Below are 23,142 nucleotides of genomic sequence, written 5' to 3'. Positions count from 1 at the left end.
TTTGCTGAGGTTTATGTGGCATATGCGCTTATTTTGAACCGGTTACGGATGATAATGATACTGCTACTACTACTAATAATGCTAAAATATATAAGTATTTTTATTGTAGCTTGTGTGATAAAATAACAAACATAGATCTTAAACCATGCATATCTATGCCAATCAGGCCATATTCAATTTTTGAAAACGAGGCTGTGTGTCACTGAAGTACAGTGCTTTTAATGGATTGCACTGTTGTTAGGATTGTTCATCTGATGAAATGTAGTTTCCAAAAACTTTAAGTGGACCAAAACTGCAAACGCCAAGTTTGTAAAAACTGCCGCTAAAACTGTTTTCATCAGCGTTTAATTCAATATGGCGCCTGACTGTTCATTAAAATGAAATGGAAAATGAACACAAACCGTATTTGTGCACACGGGATCACTGAGAATGTGATGGAAATCACGTGAATCACAAGGTGGACACTAACTTGGTCAAGCAAACAGCAATGTCACAGAAAGTAGGACGGATCGATGTGTCATGACCCTCAATATAGAACAGAACAAAGGTAAGTGGACCGATGGGAGTTTTTACTGCTTTGTCATGTCACCATGAGTTGGGCGGATGTAATGGGATAGGGGTGGGATTTTAGGGGACAGGGAGGGGCTGGACTGCATGCCGTTGCTCCAGTGACCCTCCTCTGTATTTATTCAAGCCTCTGGTCTGTCTAAACTTTGCACTCAGAGAAGGTAAGACCTGTTTTCAATCGCTGCTCCTGCAGTATATATTAGTCTGGCATGTAGAGTTTAAGACTTCTTTTTGTCTCTAACAGATCATTTAATGTTTTGCAGGCTTCAAAATATGAAAATGTGTAATTTCGATTTCTTCTAGGATAATACGAGAATGTAAGCATGCACATTTTGTTTCAAATTTCAAATTATACTCCCTTTCATAGTTCTATAAGGTGCCATAAGCTTATGTTTTGAATAGCAATAGCGTTAGAGGAATCTGTCACTCTTAACAAACTGAAAAGATAATTAGCCTCATCTCATTATATCAACTGTCTAATTAGTGAATGACCTATTCAGTAATACTTAACTAAATACTCCTGCTGGTTAAAATGCGCTTCTCTACAGAATAACTGACATGTGTTGTTGTTCTTGCCTGCTTCTCATTCTTTCCATTGCTTTACAGTCTGCCTCTGTCAGAGGACAAGTTAAAAAGCCCCAGCATGTACTTCTTGCACATTTGATCCCTCTAAGCACTTTGACCTTTGATCTTGCCGATGGGCTTTAGTTTACTATCTCTTCACAATCTGACTGTTGACGCTGCACATGTTTTCAGTGTGACGTGACTGAAGCGCCGCTGCTGCAAACAATAACTGATACCCTCATGTTGCGTACTTCTTCAACGTGTCTGAACACTAAAGTTGATGTATGCTCATAGAATGTGTTAGTAGTATGTAAGAGTCATAGACGGTCATGAATCTGTGGAATCCGAGCCAGGACATTTATCAGTTTGAACGAAACATTAAAGAATAAGTATAGATGCAGTATTTTGTGTAAGTGCTACGTGAACTGAACAAGGATCCTGTCATGCCATGTGAAATGTCTGGCATTCTCTGTTCATGGGAACAGATGGGGATATATATATAGGTTGCAAAGCCAGTCAGATATAAACTTACTGGCCTATACATATCACAACACGATAAGATATGATGAATTATGTTTGTACTTGTAATTTGTCCTGAATAGACTAATGAAATGTTGTCAGATTTACTCAGATTTAAGACTTAATGGACAAAATCTTTAATTTTTTCAGTTTGGTTTAGTTTGTTTACTACAATTACTACAATTAAGAGATATTACAATTTTACAGTTTTATATACATTTTCTATAAGTATGAGAAAAAATATGAATTACTAAACTTTTTTGTATTTTCTTTTACATTTGTGTTATTTAAATCATTACTTTACTTACTGTACTATGATTGTCATTATATGTCTTTGATGGGCGCAGTGTTTCATGTCATGTAAAATTAGTGATTATGACTATTATAATTATTATTTATCAATTTTTTATGTAAGTTGATTTTGGCATTTAAAATATTTAAAATTACTGTCAGTGGTTTATATTTTTTAAATTTGTTCTTATATAAAATGTGCACAAAACAATATGCTTTATAATACATTCCTACATCCCCACTATGCTCATATTAATGCAATTAATCAGTGGCACAATTCACTTACATGTCTAAATTAATTCTGTTTCTTATCTTTAGGACTCAATGAACCTGTAAAGATTAGTCTGATTTTCAAAGAGGAGTAAAAGGTCTTCCATCCTGTCTAAAGACAGGCAGTTTGCAGGACCCTCCCTTCCCCAGGATCGAACCTCAAGCCTGGAGGAGAGCGGCAGTGGGTCTGGCCCCTGGCAGACTGCTAGTCTAACTGAGTCCTGGGCATCTGTTAGCGACATGGAGCCAGAGCTTGGAAGTCTAGAGACCAGCGAGATGGTCCTAGTTCAAGAGGACCGCAGCAAGAACCACTTCTCCACCTCTGAGATTATCCACCTAGACGCGGAGCTCCATCAGAGGGTGGAGTCAGACGAGGAGGAGCTTCAGAGCAGCATGCTGAGCATGATTAACAGTGAGCTGGAAGAGATTGGAGCACTTCCTGCAGAATCAGATCTTAGGCCTCCACAGACTATGGAGCTCCTGATGTGTGTGGAGGAGCCAGTCGTGGAGGAATTTGATGCAGAGTTGGCTTCTGAGCCGGTTTTCACTCACTCTCCCCTTCTGTCTGAGCCTTTAGATTTCACACTGGCTTCAGTTCCCATACCTGAAATCATCTCCCAGGTTTTAGATCATCTCCCAACCCCCACAGTCACTGTCTCAGAGGATCCTCATGCCTCTGAATCAGAGTCTATTAATGCACCTAGTGTGTCAGCGTCATCTTCAAAAGAGGTTGTTTCAAAGGCAGACCCCCTTTCAGCCGCACCCTTTGAACTCCCAGTGCTGCTGGTTGGTGGCGCCGCCCTGGTGGCCGTAGTGGGAATACTTACATATACCCTGACTAGAAAGTAGCAAGACTGTGTAATAGTAATGGTTTCGAATTGTACAATAATTCAACAGATTGTATTATTGACTATGTGATATAAAAATACAGTGTTATTAAATATTCTTATTTGTCTTATTTACATATACACACATACAAGTGACGAAACAGTTTGTGGACGATTCACCTCAAAAATCAAAATAAAAAAATTTATTGTAGTATGTGTTTTACAGTCTTTAATTTAATCTGACCAGTCAATTTACAGCATTACAGTTTATTTTATTTATTTTGCATGAAATTTGCTTAATATATATAATATGAATTAGTAATAGTAGTAAAATGAACGTTGAAGTGTTTGTGGTTGGATGACATGTCACCGCTCCGACAGCAGGTGGCGGTATGAACTCGCAGCAGGCTGAGAGAGACACGCAGAAGAATAAGTGAATATTTGTGTACGGAAGTATCTGCTATTCCCATGATTTCTCTTCAGTAAAAGCTCTAAGGCCCTCCGAAATGGGTACACCAAAAACCTTAAAGAAAGAGAAAATAAGTGTTGCAAGCGAGGTGAGTGGCACGTTAATAGATGTTAAATTGTATGCCGTTCTGAAATAGGATGCTCATTGTTTGATGCCTTTTAGATTGACCGCGTTGAAGAGCGAAAATTACACTGTAAAAACAGCCTGGAGAGGGCAGAATTCAGACAGAGAAAAGAGCAGCTCTCAGACAACGACAGGTAAAACAACGAAATACGACAGCCGATTATGCCAACATTTTGCATCAAAACCTAATACAGAAACGCAGCCAACGAGTCTTTTCATGTACTTACAGGCTGGCCCTGGACGATGAGATGACTGTATTGAATGAAAGAATACAGAAATATGGTAAGTCAGTTTTATGGAATGTCAAAATACATCAATCGAGCATTGAAAATTAAGTGCACAGGGTCATTTGAGCAATTTAGCCATTACTTAATACCTAGTGTATGTATTTGTGGATTTGTTTAAAATTGTTATGAAGCATGCAAAATTATAACCGATTTTTTTATAAATTGCCTTACTATGCATTGCAGCTTTATATGATAGTCTCTTTTATATTTTATTCTTCAGAAAAGGAGCTGCAGGTGCTGAGAGGAGAGAACAGGAAGAATATGATGCTTTCGGTCGCTCTGTTAGCTATCAGCGCTCTTTTCTACTACACATTTATATATTAAGAGGTATTTTTCTCTAAAGCCAGACAATGTCAGAGAATGAGATTTGGGGAGTCTGATATCCATTCATACCCATCAGTGTGCAACACTAGTTTGTTCAGGGGTTGTGAGTTTGGTCTAATCTTCATCTTGGCCTCAATGTCTTGGATTGTTGCAACTCTATAGTTTGCTTGACATGTGACAAAGAGACATTAGATTCTTGTGCATAAGAGAGACACAGAAAAATGGGATTATGCATGTTTATATGATCCTCATTGTGGAACACTTCACCCAATAATGACTAAATGTTTCTCTCCAGATCACTGTTTATTGCATTTCAACAGGACTAACATGCACAAAGGTGGGAGGGGCAGAGGGTGTTATTCCATCCAAAAATAAAATTTATCAACAAAATGTTCAGTTGAAATAAAAAAACAGCCATCAATAAAATGCAATACTGTCCCATGAAACTGCCGGTCGTCCCTTTGATATCCTTGATACTTGTAGCAAATAGAATTGGTAACACACTCACTTGCAATACAACAAAACACTAGGCAGCCAGGTATATTCAGTCCTATTTTAAAGAAATAGTTTGTTTGAAAAATGAGAATTTGCTCACCCTGAGGCCATCCAAGATGGAGATGAGTTCTTCATCAGAACAGAAGAAGAAATGTGGCATTACATCACTTGCTCATTCTTGGATTACTCTATAATGATTACTCGATTACATTATTATTACTCTGTAGTGAATGGGTGCCGCCAGAATGAGAGTTCAAACAGCTAATAAAAACATCACAATAATCCACAAGTAATCCACACCAGTACATGTGTTTTTTCTTGTGAAATGAAAAGCTGCATTTTTTTTAAGAAAGAAAATCCATGATTAAAGCATTTTAACCATTGCTTAAAGCCAAAAAAGGGCTTCCACCAGTGCTCCACAAGGTCCTTTTCATCTCACATTAAAATACACCAACATATTTGTTTAGACCTGTTGTTTCATTCATGCATATTTCCCTCCTGATACAGACTTTCACTGGAGAAAGCCATTTTATGGGTGAAAACCTAATATTTTTGCCAAAGCAACATTTTGAAGTTAAAGCTGTGTTGATGGTCCTTACAAACACAGGTTTTTGCTTTACTTTAACTGATGGACTGGAGCGGTGTGGATAACTTGTGGATTCTTGTGATGTCTTTATCAGCTCATTCCGATGGCACCCATTCACTGCAGAGGATCCACTGGTGAACAAGTGATGCAATGATAAATTATTCCAAATCTGTTCTGATGAGGAAACAAACTCACCCACATTTTAAGTGGTCTGAGGGTGAGTACGTTTTAAGCAAATTGTAACTTTTGGTTGAACTATTCGTGACATGTTGATTGGGATGTAGGTGAACTTGCTGCTGATAGAATCTGATCTGGCTCACTGGCGTCCCCTTTGCACAACAGAGGAATTACATGCTGCGATATTATATTGTACATACTAGCAGGACTCGATCGGCTCAGTGCCTTGTGATGTACACAGACATTTGTACAAATGGGATTACTAACTAGCCATGTAGTATGCAAAGTAAACTTCTGACATAACTAAAATATATTCAAACTTTTTATCTCAAAATAAAGACTAAGGATATTCAAAACAATCTGTCTTTTAAAATATTTTAAAATGCATATGTATTTTCATCAAATAGTCACATGTTGCATGTAACTCACAATCGATAGATACGAAAAAGAATAAAATCAGGGCATCGATAAAAACAAACAGTGCGTGAGACACTATCTTAACTCGTAATACATTGATATTGTTCCCACAGAAGTTATTCTGTGGTCAAAAGATGACTAATACTCGACTGATGATGACACAGACCGGCCCAGTGATATTCACCACAGCAAAAAACCATTTTCCACAGAAAACGTCACACTTTTGATTTGATTTCCCACGGTAAGCGAGCCAGGAAAAATGAATGCACATCTATCATTAAGAGACCTGCAGATGCACATTAAAGAATGCATCTGCCATTCTCCTCATTTTTCATAGTACTTTTTTTTATATATATATCTGAAGTAACTGAGAACATTGAAATACAAACACACGTACACACATGTACTTAATCACGTTCACGGTTTGTGCTACAACAACAGACAGGGAAGGGAAGGGAAGGGAAGGGAAAGAGAGAAAAGGAGGGACTGGAGTCCCTGAATGTGATGAACGGAAGAGAGAATACACACGTCTGATTCATCAGGGCTGCACAATAAGTGTGACAACTGCAACAGAGAAAAAAGAAACAGATTTTGGTATTATTCACTGATATATATGCTAGTACATTGCATTGAAAATTTTAAATAGAAAGACTGAAATAGTATTTTTTTTTCTAAAAAACATGTATGTATGTGTGTGTATGAGAAGTCTCAAATCTAGACTGACTATACAGCTATTGAATATTGTTTAAATCCTGATTGGACGTTACAGCCTTTCATAAAAGTTTCTACGAGCAGGCTATTTTCAACTATATTCTGAATATTAAAAAAATAGATGCATCAGATGAAAAAACACATCTGCTCTAGCTGTAGTAAAACTTACACCAGCTGCTCATCTACATGAAGTCTTTGATATTGAGGTCAGCAAGAGGGTCTTTAGGAGGAGGAGGCTTCCTGGGACTCTGGGCCATTCCTGGAGACATCTGAGGAGCAATAATTAAGTATGTATTTACACACTAAGCATTCTTGTCTAAATGACTGTATCAGTCAATTAAACTGCATGTTTATCTGAAATACCGGTTGTCCAGGGGCTCCTGCTGCGGGAAACTGTGGCCTCATCATCGGTTGCTGCGCAGCCATCATTGGAGAGCCAGGCATGGCTCCTGCTCCGGGCTGTGAGTCACAGAGAGACACAGTAAGAGACACACACTCCTCCACACACGCACATACACATAAACACACACTCTTACCATGCCAAACGGTGATGGGGATCCCATGACAGGACAGACCCCGAGAGGGGAAGTCTAAGCGGGTGGGAGGGATGGGGGAAAGGTTAGCACCAAACCACACAGAACAGGACAACACCTGAACAAAATGACTCTACGACACACAGACACAGGAGGGAACCTATACACACTGGGATGGTGTTTACCAGTCTGATGCAAGTGTGAATTTGAATGTTTTGTGAGGTATGTGCATGCACATATGTTTAGTAGTACAATAAAAAAAGAAACAGAGAAGGAAGCAGCTATCAAGCCAAACAGGTCTGCATCTCTAAAGCAAGAATAAATCTGAAGATGTCATGTAGCCTACCGATATATTCATATTAAATAACTATACAGCATTATCTCTTTATATAAGATTGGACATAGAAATATGTCCAATTTTATACACATATAGCAAACAAAATATATAGCAAATATACGGACAAATATATATTTATTGTGGCCCCAATTTAAGAATTTGTTCCCTCCTTATAGTAAATTGTAGCCAGTAATTAATTTATTAATTAATACAGCGTACAATTTATTTAAGTTGTGGGGACTAATTCTTAATTTGTTTTGTCCCCCACATTTAATGTGTGGTTCTCTGTGGTTTTGCTGCAATATGCGTTTTAATATTGAAATATGACATAACTTGAGGCTACTTTTTGGCTTTGTTCACACTGCGCACAAATTCAAGTGGAAATAAGATTAAAATTATGAATTTAAAGGTTGAAACGTCCATTTAATCTAACATTCAGAGACAGTTGATTTTTAAATATTTCAACCCTAAGTTTCATATATTAGAAAGTTTTGCCTCTCTAGTCCTGTTTATTCAACTGAAGGGAGCCCAGAGAGAGGCGGGGAAAATAGGAAGCATGTGATTGGCTCCACGCCATGCTGCTCAAAGCCATGCGACTCCACTCCCATGCTCCACATCTACAGAACAACACAACATTTACCATGGCAACGCCCCAGCTAGGGGTGGGTACCTGCGCTTGCCAGTTCGCCCCTCCAGCTGCTTCACCCCTGAGAGGAAGAGAGAGAAACAGGAATAAAGGAGGAACAGGCACACAAATATTTATTTGAAGAGGGCAAGAAAATGGTGAAATGGTGACATAGAGAGTAGGAAGTTACTGTAGCTTACGGTTTCTGGTTCCCCACTGCCAAATCTGCAAAGCACAGACACAGAAATATATAATCTTACATTTTGCTTTGGTGTCATGAAAAACTATTTTTAATCTTTTTAATCTTTTTTTTCTTAGTGTGAAAAGCACTTTAATAATCTGAAGAACTTTTTCCACTATAAAGAACATTTCGTGGGATTGAAAGATTCTGTGGATGGTTTTTCATAGAACCACAAATTCAAAAGTTCTTGATGCCAATAAAGAGACTTTAGTTTTAAGACTGTATGATTGTGGAGTACACCAAGTAAAAGGTGGATAGGAACGTACTGCTGGCCATGTTGGCCATAGCTGAGTCCAGATCTCCTCCCATGGGTTTGACCGGTGAGGTGGCCCCTGCTCCCTGTGGAGCCATTGCTGGCATGAGCACATCACCCAATCCATCGAAAGCTTTAAAGAGGAGTCAAGAGTAAGAAAAACATAGTGAGCTTGAAAAAAAAAATGAGAGCTTAACAAACTTTATACAGTATCTCTATGGCAACCAATACAAAAAAGTCTAAAGCTGAGCGCTGTAATCGACTACAGTCACACAAAGCCATGACACATTAAACATTTCAATTCATCATAACATCTAATATTACTTTCATCATTTAAAGTATAAGACTTGTTTCACACAGCATGGATAAGCAGAATATAGTACTACCAAAGAGCTTTTTCTTTTTATATTGACACCATAAACTAAATACTGAAAATAACGTGATTTCTGGGTTACTACACTGGGTTTTTAAGGTTAACTGTTAAAATGTAATGTTAAAAATTTTTAACTGCAATAAATCTAAAATAAAATATAAATGTTATATGAAAACGTTCAGCTAAACAGCTGGAAATTAAAACTAAAAGTGAAATAACTTAAACCTAAATAGCAACATTTAATATATATATATATATATATATATATATATATATATATATATATATATATATATATATATATATATATATATATATATAAAATAAAAAAATCGAAATATTAATTAAAAACAATATTATTGCATAATACTTAAATAATACTGAGTATATCTTTAAATAATGACCTGTTAGAAGAGGAGGATAGCATGTTAAATCCATACTAATTTACTAATCTTAATATAGTCTTTTTCAAGTAACAAAGGGTGAATAACTTCCTCCACTATATATTGCTCCTTCATAAAGGCCTATATATATGTTTAGTGCATTTACAACATGTCTTCTGGTAAATTCAGGACACTAAGTTCATCAAAAAATAATCTGCACTGCTTACATGTGCAGTGTGATTCCTATAACCTCTTAATGTGGCCACTGAAATGGATATGCGCTACTGCTTATGCATATGTTGTAAGTCTAAAGACTTAACAAAATCTGCATAATGTACTTTTGCACAGAATGTCAGCCTAGAGATCTTCGTAAAGCATCTACACATCAATTTATTCACCAATCCACCCATCTTCTAATCTTCAGAGCTTAGCTAGCAGTCTTTCGGTTGAATTCACTAAAGCCCTATTCTGCAATGCACTGTAGGATTGCAGCTGGTGTAAGAGCATCAGAACTCACCAGTAGCACAGGAGGAAGCAAGCAATGACCCAAGAGCCAGATGAAGGGAAAGAGAGGGAAAATGAAGAAAAAAATCGTAAAGAGAGGGGGTTTGAAACATTGGAAGGAGAAATGGAAGAAGAACATGATCAAGACGAAGAAGCGGAAGAAACAGGTCAGATGAGCACAAAAGAGTGAGAGTGAATGAGAGAAAAGAGAGCAGAATTAAGCAGCAAGGTATTGGGAAGAAGACTTTCTCAGTCCATGTAGAGCAGAGATGAATGTAAATGCAACGCATGAGAGAAACTGAACTCATCTCAACACATCAATACCACTAAACAACTGAGATGTAACGTGTCTAGACTTGATATGCCACAACGGCACACACACACAATCACTGAACATCAAACACGTGTCTGCTATATTAAAATGACATGTACCCAGAAATGTTTATGAAAGTAAAAAAAAAAAAGAGTTATGTTTCACTGGACAAACATGAATATAATCAGTATATTGGAGACTTTAGTATATTGGCAAATCTGAACAGAGATTGAGATCTCTTGATTAAAGGTCTTTAAAAATGTGGATAAAAAGAAGTTCAAGTCACAGTGACAGATATTTTTCCATAATGTGGTGTACATCAGGTTGCAATGAATTATCTGAAAAAAAGTAGTTGGATGGGGATGTGGTTCTATTCACTGATTGTTGAATGGATGTTGAGATGTGGGCGTGGCAGATGAATGTAATCTTGCAGGGGTGGAGCTTAAGCAGACTGTATGATTGGACATCACACAAAAGATTGTCTATGACATTTTGATTAAACATTGCATGTTGAAAACATTTTAAATGAAACACACACTAACAAACTGTTAGTAATAAGATAATATCTACAAAAAATTATATTCTGACTTAAAGCATAAGTCTCCATTTGTTCTCCATCTACTCTCACGGCTTTTAATGAGAAAGTACTGAGATCGCATTTTTGATATGTATTTCGTAAGGGTATATAACAGTGCTACAATTTCCATGCTATGGACTATGATGATTATAACCACTACTTTTTTGAACAACTGACAAACATTTGGTTGCACACTCTCAGAAAAAAACAAACCTTTCAAAAGGGTCTAACATATACCTTTGAAGTATCCAATTAGGTGTATGTAAGGTACAAAGATGTAGTTTTTCTGAGAGTGCAATGAAAATGACATGAAGAACAAGGAAGTAAGTCACAAGGTGATGTACCTGACATCAGATCTCCTCCAGCAGCCGCTGCAGCTGGGGCAGCTGGTTTGGCCTCTCCAGCACCTGCAGATTCTGATCCATCCATGCAGCATATGGGTAAAAAAGTTTAAAGTGAGCCAAAGCCAGTACTCTGAGAAATAACCCCAGACAAAAAGAGAAAGAGGGAGAGTGTGTGTATCACACATAAATATTAGCCAGAAATAGAAACAAACTCGCACAAAAGCACACACATACACCTCATTAAAGCCTTTTGACTGGTCAGCTCAGGAAATCTCCTGGTCCATCAACCATCAGCTTTTAACAGAATCCACAGCAACCATCTGGTCAAGACATGCAAATCAAACCCCCAGCATGCACACTGGGTAGTTACCAACCCCCAAACAGGTCCAGATTTGCTCCGCTGTCTGGCCAGCTCATGGGGGCCGAAAGAGCAGCGGCAGGAGGACGAAACACATCTGGAGCACAGGAACGGGTTTAGTTCACACTTAAAATCCTGCTGTTTAACATTCAGTATCTGAAGAGAAATGCAACTGTGTAAACCAGGAGCCGTAAATGCATTAGTTTTAGGCCAAAAACAGAGCCGGTTTCCTTCATAGATGAAGACAGGTTTATGAGATAAAGCCCAAGGGTAGAAGTGAAAATAGAAAGGTTTATAAGTGGGGATAATGTAACTAATGGCTCGTGGAGATGTTTCAAGAGAAACATAGAAAGGATTGGGAATGATTAAGAAGTGAAAGAAGGCCTAAGGGACTGAGAGAAATCAGTCTGTTGGACAGACAGTTCCTTCGGCTGCCCCAGGAGAGAAGCAAATTTGGCTCACCTTGAGCAGTCAAGGACAGAAAAAAGCAAAGCACAAGCAAGGCAATGAATAAGTGGATGGATTTACTGTAGTATGTACCTGCTGAAAACAGGTCTAGACTGGGGTTTGGGTCTGTTTTGGGAACAGATGAGTCTGGCATGGGATCAAAAAAACCTTAAAACAAGACAACATTTGTAGGCGTAAACATAAATAATGTTAATACACAACACATACCAAACTAATTCAAGTACAGAATACCAAAAAAAACAAATAAACCAAACTTAAAGACACCTTATAAATGTTCCAGTGTAATGGCTAACTACATTAAAAAGTTTAATTTATGCTTTACACTGAAACAAATACTTCATTTTAAGGTACAGTCCACCGAAAAATCAAATACCAGCAAATAGGTCTATCGTTGGGGCTGGGGGAGCAGCGGGGGCTACAGTGCTGGTGGTTGTGGAGACAGATGCCTGGACAGTGTTGGGTGCCACTGAGCTAAAGAGAGAGTTACTGTCATCTACTGGCTGCATGGAGAACAGGTCCAACTCATGAGAGTTATCAGCAGTACCAGCCGCTGGAGTGAAGGGATCTACCGGGAAAAGAGGATGAACACTCAAAAACATCTTCCAGGATCTAAAAGACTATAACATAAAGTTGTCCTGAGGATAAAATTCCAGAGAAGAAAGAATGAAGGAGTTGGAAAAGGTTTTGTGGCTCCTGGAGAACAGAACTTCATTGTTCAAAGACTATTGCCCTAGCAACATAGATAACAATCTCCATGGCAACACCAATGCCAATCCAGAAACTCAACACTGACCAGAGGAGGCTTCATTAGGAGCAGAGCCTGCACAAGAGGCTCTGTGAGGTTCTCCAAACCGGTAAATGAAACATTCAAAAGCAAGTGCATACTCTCTCACCCTTCATTTACTGACAATCTCACATACACATATATGCACGTGAACTGTTGTCACCCACCGGTTGGTGCTGTGCCGTCGGCAGCAGGGGTGGGTGTGGTTGCTGCAGCCCCACCTTCTGCACTAGCAGCTGTTTCAGCCGCAGGTGCCGCAAACACATCTGGAGTACCGTGCATCAGGGATGATGTATAATAGCCAAAGAAAAGGAGGAAAGGAAGAAGTGGAAATAGAAAATAGCGTAGAAAGAGAGAAACAATAGACTCAAATGAAAAGTTGTTTTGCATTTATAATAAAGCTGTAGCCCAATTCATTGGCTATATCCTTCAGAGGCTGCATACCAAGACTGAATGTGCCATAGCAGTGTGGCGAAGACTGCCATTTTGCTTGTGCTTAGAAAATCGCCTTTCGTTTCTCAGACCACAAAGGATATAACAATGCAACACAAACTATCCAAAGAATATTTTTAAAACAGAGCTACACTTAAATAAGTATTGAGTTTCAACTCGCTTGATTATCTAATTTCACAATGTGACACTTTAAAGTGATTCAAATGATGACTTTACCAAGATGTAATTTTATAGACAGTTTATGTATGTAAATGGACCATGGTGAACATATTTAAACAGGTGGGTTCATCTAAGCATGCAGCCCCTGAATTGGTACACAGCTTTTGTCTTGCACACTTTTATTAATAAACGTGATAATAATATATGAAAACTACCCATTTTACATGTTTTAGAAAATAAAATGGGTCCATTTTCAATATTTGCAGTTGTTGAATTTAAAACTGTAATGAAAACCTGATTAACCTTACTGTCTGCAAATGTACACAAAAATAATCAAATGATTGGAATTCATATGTAATTTTAATACATAAATGATAGCTAATGAATGTCACATGCAGAAGTGTAGCATGAAAGATATGAAGTAAAAAAGGAAATGAGAAGCTCTAGATTTCTACTACGGACACATATGGAGGAGCAATGGTGGCTACAGACTTCACAAATGAAGCACAAACTGTGATTTCGATCTAATCTTTGATTTTCTTCCTCTGTTTCAGAATGTGGCACAGCCTTTTCCCCAAGAAAACTCTTCATAAGGAAGAAACCTCACTACTGACCTCCGAGGAGATCAGCTGAGCCGGAGGAAGCACCGGCAGCAGAAGAAGGAGGAGCCAAAGAAACGGCTGCCTCAGCGGCTGTGGTGGTGGGCGTGGCTGAGGAGTTGGAGTCTACGGCAGGGGTTGGGTCAGGAAGGAGAGTCTCTGTAGTAAGGGAGCCTATCTCTGCATAGCCACGCCCCCAGGGGACCAATGTGAACACAACGTAAATCAACAAATAACCAGGAAAGGAACCAAAGAAGAGGGTAAGAGCAAAAGAAAGAGAGAGAGAGAGATTCTACTGAGCAAAGACTGAGGGATTGACACAGAGATGTTAAGTGGGCTTTAGGAGACTAGGTTTGTCATAATTAGGACTGTCATACTCTAATTTCAATTCTCCAGATGAACTATAACAAACGTTTAAAATGTTTAATACACTCCTGAACAAAATCTTAAGATCAATAGACACATTACAAGTATTCATATTTCATGCTGGTGGATCACAACCAGGTACTGCTTTAAAAGGCCAAAAACAGGACCAGGAGACAAAAAATTTAAAATAGGCAATTTATTAAAAAACTGCAGGCTGTTCATCAACTGATCAAAAGATTAAGACCACAGAGTTAAAATCTGCACAAAAATATGACTCGTACTGATGCTGACTGCGGCCTAATAACCATAAAACGGCATCTGTGACATCTATCAGAGAAGGGTTTCAAGAAAAGAAAACGTCTTTAAAGGCCACGTCTCCTCCAATGACACAACGTGCCTGTTTGTAATTTGCAAGAGAGCACCAAACATGGGATATCAAAAGGTGGGAAAAAAAATTATTCTCTGATGAGAAAGATTTAGCCTGGACAGTCCTGTTGGCTTCCAATGTTACTGGCATTAAAAAGAGATCCCACTGAAGATGTTTTCTACACGGTCCAATCATGATCTAGTGTGCTTTTTCCATCAATGGGATAATGAATCTACAAGTTGCACAGGAACGTCAAATGGCAGTGAAGTATGTGGACATGTTGCAAGGGCATGCCTCTCGACTGAGGACCATGTCTGAGCGGTAACGACTGGGTCCTTCAAGGACTTTTTCTAGGAGAATAAGCTTGCACTTTTGGATCCTGTGTGTCCCACTAATTTTTTTTTTGGTTCTACAACTTCTCTTTTTTTTGTCCCATCACTCTCAGGATCTTTGTGAATTGAACGTTTTACTGAGTTTAACCTCAGCAGTGATAGCGTGTTCTGAGAGCACTTGCTTCTGCACCTCAGTATTCCTGACACACTCAAAGACAGGAAGACTTCAAGAAATCATGACAGTGTTACTGCCTGAAGAACATATTTTTTGTCTCTTGATTCTTTGTCTCTTCTATTGGCATTTTGAAGCAACCTGGTTATGATCCACCAGTGTGAAATATGAATACTTGTAATGTTTCCCCTGGTCTTAAGATTTTGTATAGGAATGTAAAGTGAATGAGACATTTAACATCAAATCAGATGAAAACACTTATTTAACATAAAATAAAAGGGCAGTAGCGCTTACCTGAGCCCAGCAGATCTGATGTGATAGCAGCCCATGACAGAAAAGAAAAAAGATATTTCAAATTAGCTCAAGTCAAATGTTCATTAAGAGTTTGCAATATAAAACATATGCTTTAATTTAGAATGCTTATGAGTTAAAGGATTACTACCAAGGGCAGTTTTTCACCTTACTTTGGGTTTGTGGCTAGTTTGGTTTTATAATGGATCAGTGTTAAATCAAATAGATTTAATATACTATTAACAAAACTGTGAATAACTCACTGGTGCATATTAAATCATATTTTTTTTACCTAATTGTAATGCAATCTTTATGGCTGATACTTTCATTATTAAATCGGTCTGATTAATTTAGTCAGTTTTTTCTTGCTGGATGACCCGTTTCACTTTAAAATATGTCACATTATGGAAGTGAAATAGGTTGTGAATGATGTTTTATGTTTATAAGATCATACGAAGTTATTGTAAATATTTTATGGTTTCATATTAAAGTAACCCAATTTGAGCATGCTGGCACAGATACTCCAACATCTTTGAGTCTGACTGCAGCAAAGCCATGTGTCTAAGTTTACTCAGAACATTTTTTTAATTAGCATTTTTGGGTTTGTCCTTGAAATTCACAGATTTGGGTCAAATTCTATTTAGTATTATTCGTATATTACTCTTGTTTTTAGTAAGATTTTAAATGACTTTTTATTTAAATTTTTTACACATTCTTTCAATTTAAATTTAATTTTACTTGTAGTAATTTTTGTCATTATTATTAGTGTCTACATCCAAGGCAATTTACATTTACTTTATGCTTTTTGAATGTTTGTCTTTTATTTTTTTCAGCTCTTTAGATCTGTAGAACAATAACAACACTGGTTTGTTTGTATTATACCTCCCCAAGATGTGGGAGCAGCTGATGCTCCTGTAGAAGGTCCAGAGGAAGACAACGGATCCAGATCCAGCAGAGAACTACAGTGAGACAGACAAACTCTTATGAAAGCAGCACATTCTGATATTATCTGTTGTTCTATTTAGCATTTTGTCATATAGGAAGTCTGGTTACGTGGGTCACTCACTCTGTGGCAGTTTCAGCGGCAGCAGGCGCGGCCTCAGCACGTGGCGGCTCCAAAGTAGGGACGGCAGCGGCTGATTTGGCGGGTGTGGAGGTTGGAGACACGTTATTGGTGGGTGATCCCTAAAACATAACACAGAGCAACATGTTGAGCGCTTGCATGTGATATAAAAAAAAAAATAAAACCATAAAAATTCCTGCTTACTTTTGTGGGTGACCTGAAGGACACAAGAAATGAGATAGAAGTGAACAGATGATTTTATTTTTTAAACAATATGACTGATTAAAAATAATTACTTGAAACATACTCACCCTTCCCTGAACAAACCATTGTGGGAGGAGGAAAAGAACATATATTAGGATTAATATTTATAGGCTTTAAAGAGACAAGTCATAGCTATGTGCCTCCCTCACGTTTCTATCAAATTTAGCATGCAACATTCAGTGTACTTTGAGTTATTTCCCGTTTGCCATTGAGAATGATTTAGAATGAGTTCAGGGATCTCGTACCCTTTCTTGCCCTCTAGACTGTTCATATGTGCCTCTAGAGACTCCAGAATACTGCTGGGAGCCTGAGGACAGCAGAATAAAACACACACACATATGATGAGAAAAGGAAGACAGTGTGAAGACAGTACAAAAATCATAGCATCTGGGCATTTTTGATTTTGACATCTCCACGCCAAATTCAAACAATTAAACACCACATCAAAACCCGGTGAAAAACTTTATCCAAAACACTCCTCACAGCACTGCAAAATCAGCTCAAAGCTCAAACTGTGGGAAAGAATTGGACTTCAGTGCATTGCTTTCCTCAGCTTCAGAACAAAAGGCTAATTATGATGTGAGCTCTTGGTTTTAGAGAGAAATTCATGTCAAAAAAGTCACTTGCATAGCATGACTGAAGCAGGTAAATAACAGTGTAAATGTTGCAAAATTAGCTTATTTTAGCTATAAAGCAGCTTCACAGAAGACAACAGTATGAGTTTCTTATTATTGCTATAAAATATCCAGTAACCGCATTTGTTTTGTGACAAGCCCAGTCAGGAAGGGGTTCTTTACAAGCAGGTAAAAGCAATGCACTGAGTTGCATATTGTGTCCCATTTCAGTTCCCATGGTTACCGGCTCTTCGTTGCAGCAGTCTTTAAAAGGACAGTCTTCATTGTCTGAATCTGCCAGGTCTGCAACTACGCGGGGGTGCAAACACTGGGAATCCCCACGGGAAGGCGTTTTGATAATGACTCTTGGTTAGGATGGATGAAAAGCTCTTTGAAACTCACACCAGCTTTACTTTATTGTTTTAAAAGGTTGTTAGATTCTTTCCATGCTATAAGCTGTTGACATCAAGAAATCAATACTTGACCTGATTCTAATATTAATTAAGAACTAGAAAAGTACCAGCATGAAAAAACAAATGTTTCTTTCAAGTGGCTGACTTACATAAGAGATGTCAGGGATGTCATTCTTATCCACTCCTACTTGCTGCAACAGAAACACAATAAAAAATACTGTGAATTTACATTTTATCCAAATATTTAAGAAAACATCTCTTTTGGCATTTGGCCTTACCTCTGCAATTTTCATGAACTCTGCAATTTTGGTCACCCGGGTCAGAAATTTCTTATAAATGTCCAGAGAATCCTTGCACTCAGACTTCTTCATTTTGAAATATTTCTCTGTATAATTAAAAACAGACCGGTTTCAGGGGACGAACAGAGATTTTTCAGAGTTTGAAATAAAACAATAGGTTATCACATACCTAATAAATTGATGATGCCATCATTGTAGGAGGCGAAGAGTTTTATCAGATCCTTAAAGAGAAGCATGAATGCTGCATTTATGATGCCGTTGTTCAAGTCTTTAGGATGAACCTGAAAAAATGGTGAAGGGAAGAGAAAAAACAAAAGAGGACATTTAAAACAGTAATGTGAACAATAAAATAGAGTTTGACCTTCTGTTCCTGACCAAATAATGATAAAGTATTTTGAAAAAAATACAATCAAGACAACAAACCATTGAAAAACTAAATCAGTGGGCAAACCACAATCATTAAGACTACAACAATAGGCTGATCAATCTTAAATGTTCTTCTTCTGCCTCAGACAGAAAGTCCCAGATGTTGTGGGAGATGTTACTCACATCAAACTCCAGCAGTGTGTCTACTTGTGTCTGAAGGGCAGGCATGGCCTTCAAAAGCTTGTCAGGAGCCATAGTCCTCATCACTCCGTCAGCTCTGTGTGAACGCACACACACACACAGACACACACACACAGACACACACAATACATAAGCAAGATTGCTTATACTTTATGAATCCTGTGAAACCATCCTTTCATTCTCTCAAACAGAGATGACAGTCCCTTCTAGTGTTTCTTACCTTCATGCATGCAAACAACATGCTATTAAAAATGCACTCTGACATAATATTTCATTACTTGGAGCAAACAGTGTATAAGTGTTGCCAATGTGTCCTTCTAATCCCAGAATCCATCGACCTACCCCTTCTTGACTCGAGTGAAGTCAAAGGCCATTGCACGGTAAGCATATGCCTTTTCATTTAAGTACCGTGCATATCGTCTGATGAATGTAGACATGTCATAGCCTTGTAGACAGAAAAGAAAAACCAGCACTTAGCAGCCATAAACATACAATTTCAAACAATTTACTTTTATAGACTGGCTAAACATGTTACTGATTAAAGGATTTCAAATCAAATCTAACTTCATTCATTTAAATCACACACAAATGTACAGAAACTTACCATGGGAGCCAGTTTTGTCAATAAAGTTGCTGAGATTAAACAGGGAAGTCCTTGAGGCCAAATACTGGATGAATCTCTGCAGGGAACACAAAAGACCATAGTATTTTAGTATTGGGTATCTGTCAGTTTCAATATTAACAGTTTGACTAAAAGGAGAAGATTAATCAGCAAGTAGCACCTCACCTCATTGCCATAGATGCAGATATGGTGGGTCGTGGTTAGAGCTTTAAACACGACCACCCAGCTGGCATTAGTGGCTCTTTCAAATAGTGTGTCAGCCATCTGGGGGATGTTCACATTTGTCTCATTGGTGGCTGAGATCAGATCTGCACACACAAAAAAACACACATTTACCACTACAGCAGTATGTACTGCAATGTAGATTAAGATCTTTGAGAGCTTTATAAATATTGAACCAACAGACAGATTCTCAAGGGGAAAATTCATATCCGCAATTGCATTACTGAAGCAAGAAACAGCCCCACGGAGATAAATAACAATATGACTGAGCATTTTTCTTGCATGCAACAACATACTGCATGTAGTGGAATGCATGAGGGAAATAATGAAAGACCTGTTCTAGACAGAGAGATTGAGGTCATTCAGTATTTGCTTTTTGAACAAAATCTAAGGAAATCAAATGTGTGTCATGAAAATCTATCTTTCCAGATTCAGTAGAAATTAACGTTCGGAAACATACTGTACATGGAGTGTGAAGGTAATCATACTTGACAGGTCTAAATAAAGTCCCTTCAATAATTAACCACACACACGACCACACACATTCACTTTTTTGTCTGATACAATATCAGCTTCCAGTCAAATGGGACCAAAAAAAAAGAACTGAAAAATGGATAAACACATGAAAACATGTCCAGGTTACATTTTACGTTTTAAAACATTTCTATATATTTCTTTCTTTTTTTTTTTTTTTAGCATCAAGCAACAAAGTTATTATTCTCAGTGGGGATTATCCTTAAATTCTCAATACTGTACTCAATACTGTACTCAGTACAAAATCAGCATCGGGAGGTTTGGAGAAAAATGTGTTTAATAGTCATGACAATATTGAACAAAAATATTTATAGTATTTAAACAGGATTCATTTACTTTAATCAAAATGTAAATATTTTTTTCTGTATTTTGATTTGGTGTGCAATATGACCCTGAAATCTTCTTCTTCTGAGCTTGTCTTAAATACCATATAACATGTGCTTAGGGTGCCAATATGTTAGTCATGGCTGCTAGAGAACACACTGCAGTGGAGTTAAGAAGCCAATAATAGTTCAGATTAAAACACACACTGAGATACAGTGTGTCAGCACTAGTGCAATATGTTGCTATATAATGTCATAATATATTGAAGTATGAAACAGCGCTCCCTGTACATTTAGCTGTTATGAAAATGTGAGCAGGTGCAGCTCACTGGGATTATGGAATTGCTCAAGACGCCGTGCTTCATGTGACCGGATTACAGGCAGTGTAAATACAGACACATTGCAAACACACACACACACACACACACACACATGCAGTCATTTGCTAGGCCTCATTAATGTGAGCACATGTCTAAATGGCTGCTTGGGTCTCATTTCTACTATATATGGTGCAACATCAAACTTATCAACCCCGCCAAATATAATACAAAAAATACAACATTGCATTCATATAAAAATAAACAGCATTTTACTATTAAAAATTAATATTTACAGCAACACTGATAGAAAAGCCTAACAACCTGCAACAATTAATATGTATCAATTAACATATTGTGAAGTATAATAATCTGCATGTTTGTAAGAAAAAAATCCATCATAATACATATTTTTTAATACATATATTTCTTACAAATATCCAGCTTTTCACTCATAAGATGTTAATTGTTGGACTAGAGTGGTATAGATTACTTGTGTATTATTATGGTGTTTTTAGCAGCTGTTTTATTTTTTATTTTTTGAAGGCACCCATTCACTACGGAGGGCTTCCTAAATTAAATAAATTTAAAGTAAATTAATTATTATTCAATTCAAAGCAAATGAAGCCTATCTGTTTTAAAATGAAGACCCACTTGTGCAAACTGATAGCATGTCATCATGATGTCACTCACTCCTCCCCCTTCCCTAATAATCCACTTCAGTTTCCATGACAACCTCACCAACACCCCTCACGCCTTCCAATTCAACAAAAAAATGACGGAAGTAATGAGACAAAAACTCATCAAACACATTTCTTTGTCACTAACACTTAACACTACTGAAGTAGAATTAGTTTGTTTCTGTGCAACGAACAGTGCATCTTTCCACAAGTGCTAAACTGTGACCAAATGGATTTCAGAAGAGCCTAAGTGGCCTGTGATATCAGGAAACATCTTAAGCATCATGTATGATTCCCTGATGAATGGATCGCTGATATTCACACACACGAGGCTTTTAATTCCTCTGCTTGCATACCAGTGTCCTCACCTTTGGCTTTGTAAATAATACATGCATGCTTTAGCTGATCGATTTATAATTCAGAAGGCCTTCTCCTGCAGGACACAGAGCTCGAGGCCGACATGAAGATGCTTTGTAGCCTCTCTGTCCTGTCCGAATGCAGTTGATTTCCTTCTGTCTTCACAGCTTGAGACAAGCCACCCACATAAAGATACCTCAGGGTATGTTCTGCGCTGTCAATTTGCCTTCAATCAGCTTCACACACTAAGCTCCTTACTGTATATAAAATGCACCCTTAAAAGGCATGTTTTCCATTTACAGAATTGCAACTGGTAGCAAACAACCTCGCTGAGTGCAAAGCATGCATAATGCAGAACGCTGTGCTAATTGCACGGTAAACACAGCTTCGTTATTGTACGCGTTGAACTGTGGTGCTGAACTGGACAGCGCCAGGTCTTAGGAAAATGTCTCACTTACAATCCAGGTGCTTCTTCTTGGGCGCCATCACCTCGTGCGTGGTGGCTTTGCAAACGGCACGAGCCACATCGGATCCGGTGAGCTGGTACTGCGCCGCGGCGATGCGATCCGTCAGAGTCTGTCCCGACATTTTCTCCCGGTAGCGTCGACAACCACCTCAAGAATCAACTTCAGGGGGAAGGACAGACGAAATGCATATGATATTCGCCGACAAAAAAAGACACGGAATCCAAGGTGGCTCTCTCGAATCTGTCAATGTCAATTCCTCGTTTCGGTTTCCAGGCGGATCGGATGAATTTGCGTTTTTAAAAGCAAAAAATATATATATATGTTCTCAACTGAACCGTTAAAAAAATCCCTCGTAGGCGTCTAGCATGGGTTGGTTTCAGCACCCTGGATAATGCCTCTATTACGTAACGCCCTACGACGAGCTGTTTTCTGGCTCTCGTGTGAAATAAATGGTCAAATTAATACGTTAAAACGTCACCTTTGGTTATCATACGTATCGAAACCCCATCTAACAGAAATTACAGAGCGTTTTGCGACGAACCGGTTCTTTTTACGACGTAATGAATTAAACAAACACCTAAAAACGAGTTTTACAAACGCTCCGTCGATTAATCCTCTACTATAAAGCTGTTCGGGATTCCGGAGCCTCGGTGATATTCGGTCGCAGCCCGTGTGTCCTTCGAGTCCGGTCGGAGGATGATGGTGATGATGACGTGTCTCTTTCCAGTCGTTTCAATGGCGGGAGGTTGAAGACAAGTGTGTTTCGCGTTTCAGTGCTATATCGTGTGGATCTTAGCTATTTAGTTGCTTATTTTTCTAGTAATGCAGGTTACAGTCCTGCCTCGTCGGTGGTCGGTGGACCTGGTCAGGTGACGCATACCGGACTCTTAAAGGGAAGCGGCGTCACTCTGTCACGCGCCTTTAAGGGGTCTGTGCGCGTT

General features: G+C 38.2%; 3 protein-coding genes across 8 annotated transcripts; 2 read left to right on the top strand and 1 right to left on the bottom strand.

Moving 5' to 3' along the window:
- The first annotated feature begins 19 nt into the window (after positions 1–19).
- On the top strand, positions 20–3,249 carry si:ch211-214j24.14 (uncharacterized protein LOC559160 homolog). 2 transcript variants are annotated; one of them, XM_043236298.1, is made up of 3 exons: positions 20–547; positions 831–884; positions 2,260–3,249. In XM_043236298.1, the coding sequence occupies exon 3, from the start codon at positions 2,452–2,454 to the stop codon at positions 3,058–3,060; it is 609 nt and encodes a 202-aa protein (XP_043092233.1). In that variant the 5' UTR covers positions 20–547; positions 831–884; positions 2,260–2,451; the 3' UTR covers positions 3,061–3,249. The 2 variants fall into 2 exon arrangements, with proteins under 2 accessions (XP_043092233.1, XP_043092234.1); XM_043236299.1 differs by lacking the exon at positions 20–547 and adding an exon at positions 688–728.
- A 209-nt stretch (positions 3,250–3,458) lies between these two features.
- ccdc167 (coiled-coil domain containing 167) lies at positions 3,459–4,687 on the top strand. The gene is made up of 4 exons (XM_043236318.1): positions 3,459–3,595; positions 3,670–3,764; positions 3,860–3,912; positions 4,138–4,687. Exons 1-4 carry the CDS (start codon positions 3,545–3,547, stop codon positions 4,239–4,241), a joined length of 303 nt encoding a protein of 100 aa, XP_043092253.1. The 5' UTR covers positions 3,459–3,544; the 3' UTR covers positions 4,242–4,687.
- snap91b (synaptosome associated protein 91b) lies at positions 4,526–23,108 on the bottom strand. 5 transcript variants are annotated; one of them, XM_043236313.1, is made up of 24 exons: positions 22,193–23,108; positions 19,467–19,609; positions 19,284–19,359; positions 19,022–19,124; positions 18,662–18,755; positions 18,282–18,393; positions 18,092–18,198; positions 17,963–18,004; positions 17,032–17,093; positions 16,834–16,839; positions 16,727–16,739; positions 16,526–16,644; positions 16,342–16,418; positions 15,463–15,477; positions 13,947–14,111; positions 12,888–12,986; positions 11,111–11,182; positions 8,630–8,749; positions 8,323–8,347; positions 8,138–8,204; positions 7,164–7,217; positions 6,991–7,086; positions 6,797–6,896; positions 4,526–6,480 (listed from the first exon to the last, which is right to left on the bottom strand). In XM_043236313.1, exons 1-23 carry the CDS (start codon positions 22,320–22,322, stop codon positions 6,810–6,812), a joined length of 1,884 nt encoding a protein of 627 aa, XP_043092248.1. In that variant the 5' UTR covers positions 22,323–23,108; the 3' UTR covers positions 4,526–6,480; positions 6,797–6,809. The 5 variants fall into 5 exon arrangements, with proteins under 5 accessions (XP_043092248.1, XP_043092243.1, XP_043092244.1 ...); XM_043236308.1 differs by lacking the exon at positions 7,164–7,217 and having other exon boundaries at positions 22,193–23,106; XM_043236309.1 differs by lacking the exon at positions 7,164–7,217 and having other exon boundaries at positions 8,168–8,204; positions 22,193–23,105.
- Between the last annotated feature and the right edge of the window lie 34 nt (positions 23,109–23,142).

The sequence above is a fragment of the Puntigrus tetrazona genome, chromosome 4, assembly GCF_018831695.1.
Source record: "Puntigrus tetrazona isolate hp1 chromosome 4, ASM1883169v1, whole genome shotgun sequence".
Classification (NCBI taxonomy): domain Eukaryota; kingdom Metazoa; phylum Chordata; class Actinopteri; order Cypriniformes; family Cyprinidae; genus Puntigrus; species Puntigrus tetrazona.
The sequence above is the reverse complement of the archived record's forward strand: the minus strand, read 5'-3'. Positions and strand labels throughout refer to the sequence as shown.